The 15,192-nt window shown below is 46.0% G+C and overlaps 1 protein-coding gene across 1 annotated transcript in view; it reads right to left on the bottom strand.

The window, feature by feature from the left end:
- LOC140493459 (myosin-binding protein C, cardiac-type-like) overlaps positions 1-15,192 on the bottom strand; it is an 80,694-nt gene that overhangs the window by 7,405 nt on the left and 58,097 nt on the right. The window contains 1 exon segment of the mRNA XM_072591904.1: positions 3,947-4,142. Within this exon segment, the coding sequence (XP_072448005.1) occupies positions 3,947-4,142 (196 nt within the window).

Raw genomic sequence — 15,192 nt, 5'->3', positions numbered from 1 at the left:
TGTGTTCATAAGTCTGCTCACAGAGGAGAAGAAGCTGTTCTGAAATCAGTTGGTAAGTATTTTCAAAGTTTTGTATTTTATAATCAGGTGGGAGGGATGTTTGATTAATTGAATTAGAGTTAAAATCGTACAGTGTAGAAACAGGCCCTTTGGCCCAACAAGTCCACACCCACCCTCTGGAGAGTAACCCACCCAGACCCATTCCCCCATCCTGTATTTGCCTAATGCACCTAACCTACACATCTCTGAACACTCTGGGCAATTTAGCATGGCCAACTCACTTGACCTGCACATCTTTGGACTGTGGGAGGAAACCAGAGCACCCGGAGGAAACCCACACAGACACGGGGAGAATATGCAAACTCCACACATTCAGTCGCCCGAGGTGGGAATCGAACCCGGGTCTCTGGTGCAGTGAGGCAGCAGTGCACTGAGCCACCAGGCCACCCCATTGGCTGCTTTCCCAAGGCAGCAGGAAATGTACATGGAGTTACTGGCAGGAAGGCTGGTTTGTGTGATGGCCTCGGGCTGTGTTCACAACTCTCTGCAATTCCTTGTGGTCTTGGGCAGAGCAGCTGCTGGACCAAACTAAATACATTTTGATTTGATTGACTATGCTTGTCACAGGGACTGAGATACAACAAAAAAAAATGTTTTGCATGCTAACTATACAAATGACACCTTACCTAAGCACATAGAACAGAATGCAGACTATAGTGTTAAAGCTGCAAATAGGATGCTTCCTATGGTACATCTATAACAATTGGTAAGAGCCGTGGTGGACATTCCCCCTTGTTATTGACCCTTCATCTAAGAGGACCAGTTGCTTTCTCTTCACCTTGTCCATACTCCTCAGTCTTATATACCTCAATCAGGTCTCCTCTCACCAAAGGAACCAACCCAAGCTTACTCAACCTCTCTTCATAGCTGAAGTGCTCCATCCTTGGCAACATCCTGGGAAATCTCTTTGGCACCCCCGTCCAGTACAAGCATATCCTTCCTGAAGTGTGGTGTCCAGTAATCCAATTCTGGCCTGACCAAGGTTCAGGTCAAAGTAGCAAACAGGACACTTCAGTCAAGGCACAGATTACAACAGCAGAGAGGTTCTGGTGGTACTGAACAGAACTTTGGTGAGGCCACAGATGGAGTACAGTGTCCCGTTCTGGTCCCACACTACAGGAGGGATGTGATCGCACTGAAGGGAGTGCAGAAGAGATTCCCCAGGATGTTTTCAGGGGATGCAGCATCTTAGCGACAAAGAGAGGCTGGAAGAGCTCAAGTTGTTTTCCCTGGAGCAGAGAAGGCTGAGGGGAACCTGACAGAGGTGTATAAGATGATGAGGGGCATGGACAAGGTGAATAGAGAGGAGGTATTCCCCTTAGTTGAAGGGTCAATAACAAGGGGGAATAATTCTAAGGTGAAAGGCAGGAGGTTTAGAGGGAATCTGCAGAAAGTTTTTTTTTAATTGAGAAGCCGACAAGTGTGTGGAATGCACTGCCTGGGCCGAGTGGAGGAAAGTGGGACAAGTGCAGAGTTACCATCTTTCTGGTAGTACAGGTTTGATGAGCCAAAGAGCCTCATTTGCAATGTATGACTGAAGGAACCTATGGTTCTCGGATGCCCTTCACTCAGGCTGAGCTGGTAGCTGAACAGGCTGAGTGTCTGGAGAGGGAGAGGAGGTCTATCGAGTGGGTAGAGTAACTAGTAGTTTGTGATCAGTGATAGCTGACAAGGATCTATGTTGAGACCAGGCAGCAGAATCAGGACTGTAGATTGAAGCATGACAGTACAACGAAACAGTTAAAGGTTCTGCATAACCAAGTTCCCATGTATCGCTGAAGGGAGAGTTGAGTTGTTAAAGATTTTTCATCTTGCATTCATCCTGACAGAAGCAAGAAAGCCATACTTCGGTTAGGATGGATACTAGAACACCAAATTTCACTCAGGACTGATGCAAAAATGCAAAATTCCAAAAGGCTGAAATAATTTCAATTCAGTGCTCAATCAGAACTGACCTGTCAACCAATTAGCACTCTCCAGCTCAAATCTTGTGGCCCTTTTCTCCTGCAGTAAAAATTGTTTCGATTGTCTGAAATTTTGCATTCTTGCCTTCTGAGTACAAGGTGTCAACGTGTCTCTTTTTTCAGTAATTCCCAGTCGATGGAGTGATTGAGTAAAACGGAGCTAAGTAGATTACAATGTGGGTATTTGTGAGGTCACCCACTTGTGACCTAAAAAGAAGAAAACTGGTCTCCTTCTAAATTCAGGCAGCACGGTGGCTCAGTGGTTAGCACCACTGCCTCAGGGTCCCAGGTTCGATTCCAGCCTCGGGCGACTGTCTGTATGGGTTTCCTCCGGGTGCTCCGGTTTCCGCCCACAGGTTAGGTGAATTGACCGTGCTAAATTGCCCATAGTGTTAGATGCATCAGTCAGAGGGAAATGGGTCTGGGTAGGTTACTCTTCGGAGGGTCAGTGTGGACTGGTTGGGCCAAAGGGCCTGTTTCCACACTGTGGGGAATCTAAACTAAATGGGGAAAAGCAGTGCACAAACAAATGTGCACTGTGTGGCTCCAGCTCTGCAGATCATTAAAATATTCTGAACAGGTCCACAAACTGATCCAACAAGTCCAAAAGGAATTCTGCTTTTTATCTCAAGGACTCAAACACAAAGGCCCAGACATCACGATGCAGCCTTACAGAGTCTTGGAGTCACTGGGAGCTGCTCTGAGCCTCATCCATTTGGAAGGAGATATGAGTGTTTCAGGGACAACAGTGTATTTACTAGAGTGATACATGTGCTCCAACATGGGGAGAGATGACCCAAACTTGGGTTGTATTCCCTGGAAGGTGTTCGAGAGAACAGGTTCGAGACCCGAGGATATTGAGACATTTTTCTGAAATGCTTGATTAATTGCGAAACAACCTTCCACAAACTCCAAAGGTCACAAAACACTTTACTCTTTGAGATGATCTCATTGGTTATAATCACCACAGCATTAATTTATACTGAGCACACTGAAGCAATGTGATAACCACTCCTGTCCTGGGAGTGTTTGATGGGGACAGAGCAGAGGGAGCTTTACTCTGTATCTAACCCCGTGCTGTCCCCATCCTGGGAATATTTGATGGGGACAGCATAGTGAGAGCTTTACTCTGTACCTTACCCCGTGTTGTGCCTGTCTTGAGAGTGTGATGGGGTCAGTATCGAGGAGGCTTTACTCTGTGTTCCTGTCCTGGGAGGGTTTGACCTGGACGGTGTAATGGCAACTTTACCCTGTGACCTCTTTTCTTATTCACTTGTGGAATGGGAACTTCACTGGATGGCCAGCACTTTTATTGCCAGTGCCTAGCAGCCCTTGAAAAGATTGTGGTGACCTGCCTTCTTGACCCACTGCAGTCCATGTGCTGTCAATTGAGTCACAATGCTCTTAGGGAGGGAATTGTAGGAATGTGACCCAGAAACAATGAAGGAATGGCGATATATTTCCATGTCAGGATGCTGAATGGCTTGGAGGGCAACTAGCAGGTGGTGGTGTTCCTAGGTATCTTCTACCCTTGTCCTTCTCGGTGGAAGTGGTTGTGTGTTTGGAAGGTGTTGTCTAAGGATCGTTTGGTGAATTTCTGCTTGTAATTTGTGCTACAAAGCTTCAGTAACAGAGGGACTGGATATGGTGCCAACCAAGTGGGTTGCTTTGCCTTGGGAGTGTATGAAGGGGACAATGTAGTGGGATCTTTACCTTGTATCTAACCCCACACTGTACCTAACCTGGGGACAATATAGAGGAAGCTTTATTCTGTATCTAACTCTGTGCTGTCCCTGTTCTGCGAGTGTCTGATGGGGACAGTGTAGAGAGAGCTTGACTCTGTATCTAACCCTGTGTTGTCCCTAACTGATGAGGGAATTGCTTGTGGAAACTGCAGTGTGCAATTAGTGACGTGGACTTACCTATGACCTGGATGTGGATGCTGGCTGTGTCCTGGGCACTCTCAACCTCTACCTGCAGTTGGTAGATGCCCGAATGTCCACGCTCTGCACTGCGGATAAACAGAATGGTGTCGCTGTCGCTGTTGCGGACTGTGATGTCCTGCAGATTGAGAGGCTGTCCATCCTTCAACCAGCTGACCACTGGTCTGGGCTTGCCCTGCACAGTCAGTCACAGCAACAATTCCTGTCAGACAACCACATCTCACGGGAGATGCACGAGCAGCGACTGTACTATCCCTCCCCACAGGACGCTGTAAGAGGCTTCATACAGAGTAGAGATCAGAGACATCTAGCACATAGCAGGGTAGATAGGGCCAGAGGATATGCACTGAGAGTTTGGAAGGCCATTGGGAGATAGTTATGGAGAACGAGGAAATGGCAAAGGAGGTAACCGATATTTTGCATCAATGTTCACTGACGAAGGTATTTTGAACATCCCATTAATACCATAGAATACTGGCAAGGAATTAAATACAATCACGAGAGAAGAAGCATTAAACAAACTAATGGGACTAAAGGCAGATAAATCTCCTGGCTTTGCATTCTAGGATCCTAGAAGAAGTCGCTACAGAGATACTGAGTGTATCGGTTGTAATTTTCCAAAAATCGTCAAATTCTGAAGGAGTACTAGAGAATTTGAACACTGCTAAAGTGCCATCCCCATTCAAAACGTGGGGGTGGTGAAAAGCGATTAGCATAACATCTGTTGTTGGAAAAGCATTGGAATTAATTATTACGGAAGTAATTGCACATTTGGAGTGTCATAATTCAATCAAACAGAGTCAGCATGGCTTCATGGAAAAGAAATCGTATCTGACTAATTTATTGGTTTTTTTGAAGAAACGCAACCAGACTGGATAGGGGGGAAACAGTAGATGTGTTGTATTTGGACTTTCAGAAGGCATTTGACAAAATGTTTAGTCATAAGATCAGAGCTCACGGTCTTGGAGATGGTGTGTTGGTCTGGGTAGAGAATTGTCGAATGGGCAGGAAACAGCAAGTGGGGACTGTAGTGATTGTAACAAGGTCAGCCAGGTAACCCTCATTAGTTATGAGTTCCCAAACTGGAGCTGTTAATCTGGCCTGATCAGGGAGCCCTGGCTGACAGATATAAATAGGAGTGTGTCACCTGGTACAGAGGGGGGACGGTAGGGCAGAGGACCTCCTCGTGGGTCTGCTCCTAGGCCTGGCCAAACTGGCCATAAACAGGTCCAGGCAGCGGGCCATGGAGGGGGTCGTTAGGGCCGACTGCCTGCCCCTCTTCCGGGGTTACGTTAGAGCCCGGGTGTCCTTGGAGAAGGAGCATGCGGTGTCCACCAACACCCTGGAGTTGTTCAGGGAGAGGTGGGTGCCGCAGGGAGTGGAGTGTATTATTTAATAGACTAAATCTATTTTGATTTAGTCCCTACCCTCCCCTTCACTGTTTGATCACACAGCATTGTCCTTTGATGTGAAGGGCAGTGCTTGTCACTGGCCACACGGCTGTTTCCTCTTTCCCTGGTGGTGGGATTTAAATAAAGATTTACACACTTGTTGTTTTTCACTGTGTCTGACACACACACACACACACACACACGCGACATGGGTGCGGGGGGAAAATAAACATTACCGCTGACAGGTGGTAGTATCGGGGGAAGAAAAGTAAAACAAATAAACAGGAGTGTTTTTTTGTTCGGTGTGTAGGACTGTCTGGATGTGATTGCGTTTATTGCTATCTTCTCCATAAGGTTAAGGTGCTATTCGAGGTCTGTCATTGTTTCCCTGTGAACTGGTGGAGTTTGGGGTCTGGCTTTGACGCCCCACCCCTCTGTACGTTGCTGTTTCTTGTGGTACGGCTGTTCATGTTAACTGTTTGTACCTTGTATTGTTTAACAAAATAAACAATACAAGGTACAATAAACAATAAACAGGAGTGTCAGAGGTTTTGTTCACTCTGAGAGTTGGAGCAGTGTCAAGGACTCTCTGTGTATAAATAAAGGGTGACTTGGTGACAGGATACCAGCCTCGATGGAGTTATTTTAGGGATAAGGAGTTATTTTTCAGATTGGCAACCTGTGAACAGTGGGGTTCCCATCAGGATCAGTACTGAGACCACAACTATTTCTGGTATTTATTCATGAGTTGAAGGGAGTGAAATGCACTGAGTGATCTTGCTGTGGCTTTAAGAGGTTGTTTTGTCCTGGTTTCTTTTAAGAGAGATTGAACAAGAGGGAGCAAGCTGTCACTGGTAACACAAACACCTTGTGAGGCCTTGGATTCTTTTTTAAAGTTGGAACAAGGGGCAAAGAAAATTACAGCACAGGAACAGGCCCTTCGGTCCATCAGGCCTGCACTGATCCAGATCCTCGATCTAAACCTGTCACCTATTCTCTAAGGATCTGTACTCCTCTGCTCCCTGCCCATTCATGTATCTGTCTAGATACAACTTAAATGACGCTATCGTTCCTGCTCCTACCACCTCCACTGGCAACGTGTTCCAGGCCCCCACCACCCTCTGAGTAAAGAACTTTCCACACCTATCTCCCTTAAACTTTTCCCCTCTGACCTTGAACTTGTGACCCCGAGTAATTGAGTCCCCTACTCTGGGGAAAAAGCTTCTTTGTTATCCATCCTGTCTATACCTCTCATGATTTTGTAGACCTCAATCAGGTCCCTCCTCAACCTCCGTCTTTCTAATGAAAATAATCCTAATCTACTCAACCTCTCCTCATAGTTAGTCCCCTCCATACCAGGCAACATCCTGGTGAACTTCCTCTGCACCCTCTCCAAAGCATCCACATCGTTTTGGTAATGTGATGACCAGAAATATGTGCAGTATTCCAAATGTGGCCGAACCAACGTCCTATACAACTATAACATGACCTGCCAACTCTTGTCTGATGAAGGAAAGCATGCCGTATGCCTTCTTGACCACTCTATCATCCTGCGTTGCCACCTTCAGGGAACAATGGACCTGAACACCCAGATCCCTCTGTACATCAATGTTCCCCAGGGCTTTTCCATTTATTGTATAGCTCGCTCTTGAATTGGATCTTCCAAAATGCATCACCTCGCATTTGTCCGGATTGAACTCCATCTGCCATTTCTCCAACTCTCCAATCTACCTATATTCTGCTGTATTCTCTGACAGTCCCCTTCACTATCTGCTACTCCACTAATCTTAGTGTCATCTGCAAACTTGCTAATCAGATCACCTATAACTTCCTCCAGATCTTTTATGTATATCACAAACAACAGCGGTCCCAGCACAGATCCCTGAGGAATATCACTGGTCACAGTTCTCCATTTTGAGAAACTCCCTTCCATTACTACTCTCTGTCTCTTGTTGCCCAGCCAGTTCCGCAAGGATCTGTTTTGGGACCATTGCTGTTTGTCATTTTTATAAATGACCGGGAGGAAGGGCTAGAAGGTTGGGTGAGCAAGTTTGCGGATGATACGAAAGTCGGTGGAGTTGTTGACAGTGAGGAAGGATGTGTCAGGTTACAGCGGATATAGATAAGCTGCAGAGCTGGGCAGAAAGGTGGCAAATGGAGTTCAATGTGGGTAAGTGCGAGGTGATTCACTTTGGTATGAGTAACAAAAAGATTGGCTACTGGGCTAATGGTTGTATACTTGGGAGTGTGGATGAGCAGAGGGATCTTGGTGTCCATGTACACAGATCTCGGAAAGTTGCCACCAAGGTAAATAGTGCGGTGAAGAAGGCATATGGCGTACTGGCTTTTATTGGTAGAGGAATTGAGTTCCGGAGTCCTGAGGTCATGTTGCAGTTGTATAAGACTCTGGTGCGGCCTCATCTGGGGTATTGTGTGCAGTTTTGGTCGCCATACTATAGGAAGGATGTGTAGGCACTGGAACGGGTACAGAGGAGGTTTACCAGGATGTTGCCTGGTATGGGAGGAAGATGGTATGAGGAAAGGCTGAGGCACTTGGGGCTGTTTTCATTGGAGAAAAGAAGGTTTAGGGGTAACTTGATAGAGGTGTACAAGATGATTAGGGGTTTAGATAGGGTTGACCATGAGAACCTTTTTCCAGGTATGGAGTCAGCTATTACGAGGGGGCATAGCTTTAAATTAAGGGGTGGTAGGTATAGGACAGATGTTAGGGGTAGGTTCTTTACTCAGCGAGTCGTGAGTTCATGGAATGCCCTGCCAGTAGCAGTGGTGGACTCTCCCTCTTTATGGGCATTTAAACGGGAATTGGATAGGCATATAGAGGATAGTGGACTAGTGTAGGTTAGGTGGGCTTGGATCGGCGCAACATCGAGGGCCAAAGGGCCTGTACTGCGCTGTATTGTTCTATGTTCTCTTGCCCTCTCTCTTTCTCTCTCTCTCACTCACCACATTCTGTCTCTCTCTCTCGGCCCCCTCCCTCGCTTGCCAACTCTCTCTCTCTTGCTCACCCCATCTCGTACTTTCTCTAAATTGCCCATCTCATTCTCCCCCCCCTCTCTCTCGCCCCCTCTAGGTCGTCTCTCGCTCTTTCTCTATTGCACCCACTCACACTCTCGCTCACCCCATTCCCTCTCTCTTGCTCGACTCCCCTCTCGCTCTCATCAACTCTCTCTTACTTACGCCATCTTTGGTCGTAAGGGCATGGAATGCCCTACCTGCTAAGCAGTCCACTCAGCCACATTAGCGAGATTTAAGCAATCCTTAGAAAAGCACATGGATGTTTTGGGGATAGTGTAGGGGGATGAGCTGAGAATAGTTTACAGGTCGGCACAACATCGAGGGCCGAAGGGCCTGTTTTGCGCTGTAATGTTCTATGTTCTATGTTCTTTATCCATCTAGCTAGCACACCCTGGACTCCATGTAACTTCACTTTCTCCATCAGCCTACCATGAGGAACCTTATCAAACACCTTACTGAAGTCCATGTATATCACATCTACATTCTGGATTAGTGGTGCTGGAAGAGCACAGCAGTTCAGGCAGCATCCAAGTAGCTTCGAAATTGATGTTTCAGGCAAAAACCCTTCATCAGGAACCTACAGTCCTTCCCTCATCAGTAAACTTGGTTTTTCTCAAAGGATTCTATTAAGTTTGTAAGACATGACCTTCCCTGCACAAAACCACGTTGCCTATCACCGATAAGTCCATTTTTTTCCAAATGTAAATAGATCCTATCCCTCAGTATCTTGTCCCTACCAGCGACATCAGGCTCACGGGTCTGTAATTACCTGGATTATCCCTGCTACCCTTCTTAAACAAGGGGACAACATTAGCAATTCTTCAGTCCTCTGGGACCTCACCCGTGTTCAAGGATGCTGTAATCTGTTAAGGCCCCAGCTATTTCCTCTCTCATTTCCCTCAGTATCCTGGGATAGATCCCATCCGGACCTGGGGACTAGTCCACTTTAATGCCCTTTAGAACACCCAGCATCTCCTCCCTCCTTATGCTGACTTGATGTAGAGTAATCAACATCTATCCCTAATCCTAACATCCGTCATGTCCCTTTCCTCGGTGAATATCGATACTTCAATACTGATCCAAGAAGCTCACCCATTTTCTCTGATTCTTCGCATAACTTCCCTCCTTTGCCCTTGAGTGGGCTAACCCTTTCCCTAGTTACCTTCTTGCTCCTTGTATATGAATAAAAGGCTTTGGGATTTTCCTTAACCCTGTTTGCTAAAGATATCGCATGACCCCTTTTAGCCCTCTTAATTCCTCATTTCAGATTGGTCCTACTTTCCTGATATTCTTCTGTGTTTCAGTCGCCTAGACCTTATGAATACTTCCTTTTTCCTCTTAACTAGTCTCACAGTTTCACCAGTCATCCATGGTTCCCTAATCTGCAATTCCTATTTCTCGTTTTCACAGGAACATATCTCTCCTGAACTCTAATCATCCTCTCTTTAAAAGCCTCCCACATACCAAATGTGGATTTACCCTCAAACAGCTGCTCCCAATCCACATTCCCCAGCTCCTGCTGAATTTTGCTGTAGTTGGTCTTCCCCCAATTTAGCACTCTTCCTTCAGGACCACTCTCGTCTTTGTCCATAAGTATCCTAAAACTTACAGAATTGTGATCACTATTCCCAAAGTAAACTTCAGCCTCCTGGCCGAGCTCATTCCCTAATACCAGGTCCAGTATGGCCCCTTCCCAAGTTGGACTATTTATACACTGCTCTAGAACACCCTCCTGGATGGTCATTACAAATTCTGCTCCATTTAAACCTCTAATACTAAGTGAACTCCATCAATGTTGGGAAAATTAAAATCTCCCATCACCACCACCCTATTGCTCCTACATCTTTCCATAATCTGTTCATATATATGTACCTCTAGCTCATGCTCGCTGTTGGGAGGTCTGTAGTACAAGCCCAACATTGTTCCCACACCCTTCCTATTTCTGAGCTCTGCCCATACTGCCTCACTGCTCGAGTCCTCCATAGTGTCCTCCTTCAGCACAGCTGTGATATCCTCTCTGACCAGTAATGCAACTCCTCCAGCCCTTTTACCTCCCTCTCTAACCTGCCTGTAGCATCTATGTCCTGGGATATTTAGTTACCAATCTTGCTCTTTCCTCAACCATGTCTCAGTAATAGCACTAACATCATACTCCCAGGTACTAATCCAAGCCAGATGTTCCTTGGCTTACCCACTACACTTCTCACACTAAAGCAAATGCACCTCAGACCATCTGTCCCTTTGTGTTCATTGTCTGCTCCCTGCCTACTCTTCCCCCTAATCATGCTGACCTCATTATCTAGTTCCTTACAGGCTTTAGATACTACCTCCTTACTGTGCATTAACCTCCTCATTTGTTTCCCATCCCCCTTCCACATTTAAACCCTCTCCAATAGCGTTAGCAAAAGCACCTCCCTATAGAAGCAGCCTGGATGGGGGTATTGCCAGCTCTCACAGACCAGGATTTCCAGGGGTTTTTTTTAGCTTTTAGGTTCTGCAGATGCTGCTGGAGTCTTGAAGTCGAAGCCATCTTTTCCTTCTCTTGGTTACAGCCAGAAACTAAGGTTTCTCTCTGCTGCTGGCTTACCTGTGAGGCAAATCTATTTTCTGAATTTGCCTTTTAGCCAAAGGATGCGTTTATGGGATGTTACTATATTGGAAGGAAACTGGAAGCCCTATATTGGAAGCCCTTCCTGAAGAAGGGCTCATGCCTGAAACGTCGATTCTCCTGCTCCTTGGATGCTGCCTGACCTGCTGCGCTTTTCCAGCAACACATTTTCAGCATGTTACTATATTGGAACAGTTAACTAGTAATAGTTACTGTATATTATTCTGTTAAGTTTTACAATAGAGTTGAGTTTGTTTTTGTTTATTTTAACTGTAGTATTTGAATAAATGGTGTTTTGCTTCAAGTTGTGTAATTTGACCAGCCATATGGGTGGTACGGTGGCCCAGTGGTTAGCACTGCTGCCTCACAGCACCAAGGACCCAGGTTCAATTCCCACCTCAGGCGACTGTCTGTGTGGAGTTTCTACATTCTCCCCGTGTCTGTGTGGGTTTCCTCTGGGTGCTCCAGTTTCCTCCCACAGTCACAAAGATGTGCAGGTCAGGTGAATTGGCCATGTTAAATTGCCTGTAGTGTTAGGTGCATTGTCAGGGGTAAATATAGGGTAGGGTTTGGGTGGGTTACTCTTTGGAGGGTCGGTATGGACTTGTTGGGCTGCAGGGCCTGTTTCCATACCATAGGGAATCTAATCTAATTTTGCATTGGGAACATAGCATTTTATGTTTCACTTTAAAATAAGAAAAAGATAAGGTCTGGGCTACTTTCCTAAAATATTTTGAGGGGGGGGGGGGCGGTGGTCTGGTCTAGTTCATAAAAACTGTAGGCAAATGTGCAGATGATAATAGATGGAAAAGCAGGTTGCGAGAGGGATACAAACAGTTTACAGAGAGATATTGACAAATTATGTTGGAGGGCAAAAAACTGGCAAATGAAGTCTAGTGTGGGAAAATGTGAAGCTGTTCATTCTGAAAAGGAGAACTAAACAGAATATTATTTAAATTCAACAGCAGAAAGCTGCAACATGTTGGGGGGGGGGGGGGCGTACTTGTACACAAAACACAGAAAAGTAGCACACTGATGCAGCAGGTCATCAATGGAACGCCAGCCCTGGTTTTAAAGGGGTTGGATTATAAGAGCAAGGAAGTCTTAGTGCAACTGTAAAATGTGCTGGGGAGACTACATCGGGAGTGTGTGAGCAATTTTCGTCTCCCTATTGAAGGTAAGACATAATTTCAATGGGCGCAGCTCAGAGAAGCTTCACTAGGCATGATCCATAGTATTGTCTTAGGAAGGCTAAACAGGATGCTTCCCCTCGTGGGAGAGTCTAGCACCACAGGACAGAATCTCAGAATACAGGGGCACCAACTTAAGACTGAAATGAAGAGGAATTTCTTCCCTCAGAGGTTGAGAGTCTTTGGAAAACCTTACCACAGAGATCTTAGGGGCAGAGTCCTTGTGCATATTTAAGGCGGAGATAGATTCCTGATCAATCAAGGGTTACAGGGAAAGAACAAGGAGAACAACGGTTCAGCTGTGATCCGATTGAATGGCAGGTGTGAGGGGCTGAATGGCCTACTCCCTCAGTGCTGATCCTCTGACAGAATGGCCCTCCCTCAGCACTGACCCACTGACAATACAACACTCCCTCAGTACTGACCCTCCGACAGTGTGTCACGCTCTCAGCACTGACCCTCCGACAGTGCAGTGTTACCTCAGTACTGACCCTCCCTGAGTGCAGTGTTACCTCAGTACTGACCCTCCAACAGTGCAGCACTCCCTCGGTACCGACCCTCTGACAATACAGCACTTCCTTCAGCACAGACACTCCAACAGAATTCGTGAGGCTCAGGCAACAGGGTTGGAGAAGTATGTATTTCTCTATCCTGAGGTCATTAGAGTAGGAGTGGGGGTACATGTGCATTGCCAGTATCTACAATTGGCTGAGGGTGTCAGTGTTAGTGTTGGAAGGGATCTCTATCCCCAAGGCATCAGTGAGTGAGAGGGTCTGTCCCCTTCCCAGAGTATGAGTGGTGGAGTGTCTACCTCTCTATCCCCACAGTGTTCGAGTGGGATGGGGGTATTTCCTCACCCAATAGAGGGCGGCAGAGAGACTTCTCTGAGGAGCATTCTGGGAAAAGTGGGCACAGTCACCGTGATTGAACAGCAGATCAAAGAAGAACCTGGCGTCAAGGTACAGTAAGTTCCAAACATGACATGACTGTAGTGTTTCCATCCTTCCCTCTTCCACACAGAGAGATTGAGACTATTTACAAAGACTGAACTGTAATTTAAGTAACCAGTTAATGAACACGATGGTGCTGATGGGCTGAAGTGTGTTTATTTCAATTGAAGGAGTATTCTAGGTAAGGCAGATGAGCCTAGAGCTTGGATCAGTACACAGGACTTTGACGTCGTGGCCATTATGGAGATTTGGTTGAGAGGGGGACAGGATTCAACATTTCAGCATTTCCTTGTTTTAGATGAGTCAGAGAGGAAGGTGAAAGAGGTGGAGGAGTTGCATTACTAATCATAGATAATGTTCCATCTGCACTCAGAGAGCACATACTGGAGGGCTCATCCACTGAGGCAATATGGGTAGAGCCCAAAAAAGAAGATGGATGCACTCACCCTGATAGGATTATGCTATCGGACCTCCAACCGCCACCGAGACATTGAGGAACAAATATGTAGGCAGTTTATGAAAATATGTAATAATATGCAATAAAATTGTGGGTGACTTTAACTTCCCCAACATTGACTGGGGCTCACTCAGAGCAAGAGGCTTAGATGGGGCAGAACTTAAGTGTAAGCAAGAGGCTTCCTTGAAAGAGTATTGATTGTCCAACTAGAGGAGGGGCCATATTGGACCTTGTATTGGCTAATGAGCCTGGCCAAATGATTGACCTTTCAGTAGGGTAGCATTTGGAATCAACTCCTTAAGTTTTAAGACAGCAGGACTTTGCAGGAAGGTACTAAACTGGGGGAGGGCAAATTACATCAGTATTTGGCAGGCGCTGGGGAGTGGTAATTGGGAGGAGTTGTTATCAGGTAAGTCCATATCAGCTACTTGAGCGTAAATTTATAGCAGAACAATGGGAAGCATTCACAAAAGAAACAGGGGGAGTATAGCCCAACATCTTCCCTTTAGAGCGAAATGTAGGAACAATAAACCCCATGGATGTCTAGGAATATTCAGGAACATTTAAAAAACATTGAGATAGATACATGAATAGGAAACGTTTGGAGGGATATGGGCCAGGAGCAGGCAGGGGGGATTAGTTTAGTTTGGGATTAGGTTCAGCATGGGCTGATTGGACCGAAGGGTCTGTTTCCATGCTGTATGACTCTATGACTGAATAAAAACAAAAAAAGAGGCGTATTACAGGTACAAATGGAGTAAAACAATGGTGTCCCTGGAGGAGTACAGGAAATGCAGGGTGGAACTTCAAACAGCAATTAGAAGAGTAAAAGTGAGGGGCATGAGAAAATGCTGGATTATGTAGAACCCTAAGATATTCTGCAAACATATCGAGAGGAAATGGATAACCAGGAAAACAATAGGGTCTACTGGGGGTCAAGATGGTAATCTGTGCAGGAAGCCAGAGGTCATTGGGAGAGAGTTAAATCAGTCCCTCATGAGTACTGAGTACTCAGGAGAAGAAGGATACAAGTGCAGAATTTGAGAAAATGGGCTGTGAAGTTCTTAAGCAGATTGACATCAGAAGCAAGGCAGTATGAGAGAGTTTGGCAAATTTAACTGGGCCCTGATCCAAATTTTCAAATTGTCTCTGGCCATAGAGGTGCCAGAGGACTGATGGACTGCTGGTGTGGGTCTACTTTACAGGGAAGATCGTAGAGATGGGCCAGGGAACTATAGTCCAGAAAGTCTTACATCAATAGTCTGGAAGCTATTGGAGAAAATAGTGAGGGAGAAAATTAATCCTTAATTAGAGAGGCAAGGATTGATCAGGGATAGTCAGCATGGCTTTGTCAGAGGGAGGTCATGCCGAACAAACTCATTCACCTTTGAGGAGATGACCAAGTGTTTGGATGAGGATCGGACAATTACTGTAAATTTATATGGATTTCAGCAAGGCCTTTGACAAGGTCCCACACAGGAAATTGATGAAGAAAGTAAAAGCTCATGGGATCCTAGGTAAATTGACAAGCTGGATCCAAAATTGGCTCAGTGACAGGAGACAGAGGGTGGTGGCAGAAGGCTGTTTGTGAGA

Source organism: Chiloscyllium punctatum, chromosome 22 (assembly GCF_047496795.1).
Source record: "Chiloscyllium punctatum isolate Juve2018m chromosome 22, sChiPun1.3, whole genome shotgun sequence".
In the NCBI taxonomy this organism is placed as follows: Eukaryota; Metazoa; Chordata; class Chondrichthyes; order Orectolobiformes; family Hemiscylliidae; genus Chiloscyllium; species Chiloscyllium punctatum.
This window is presented reverse-complemented; position numbering and strand designations above follow the sequence as displayed.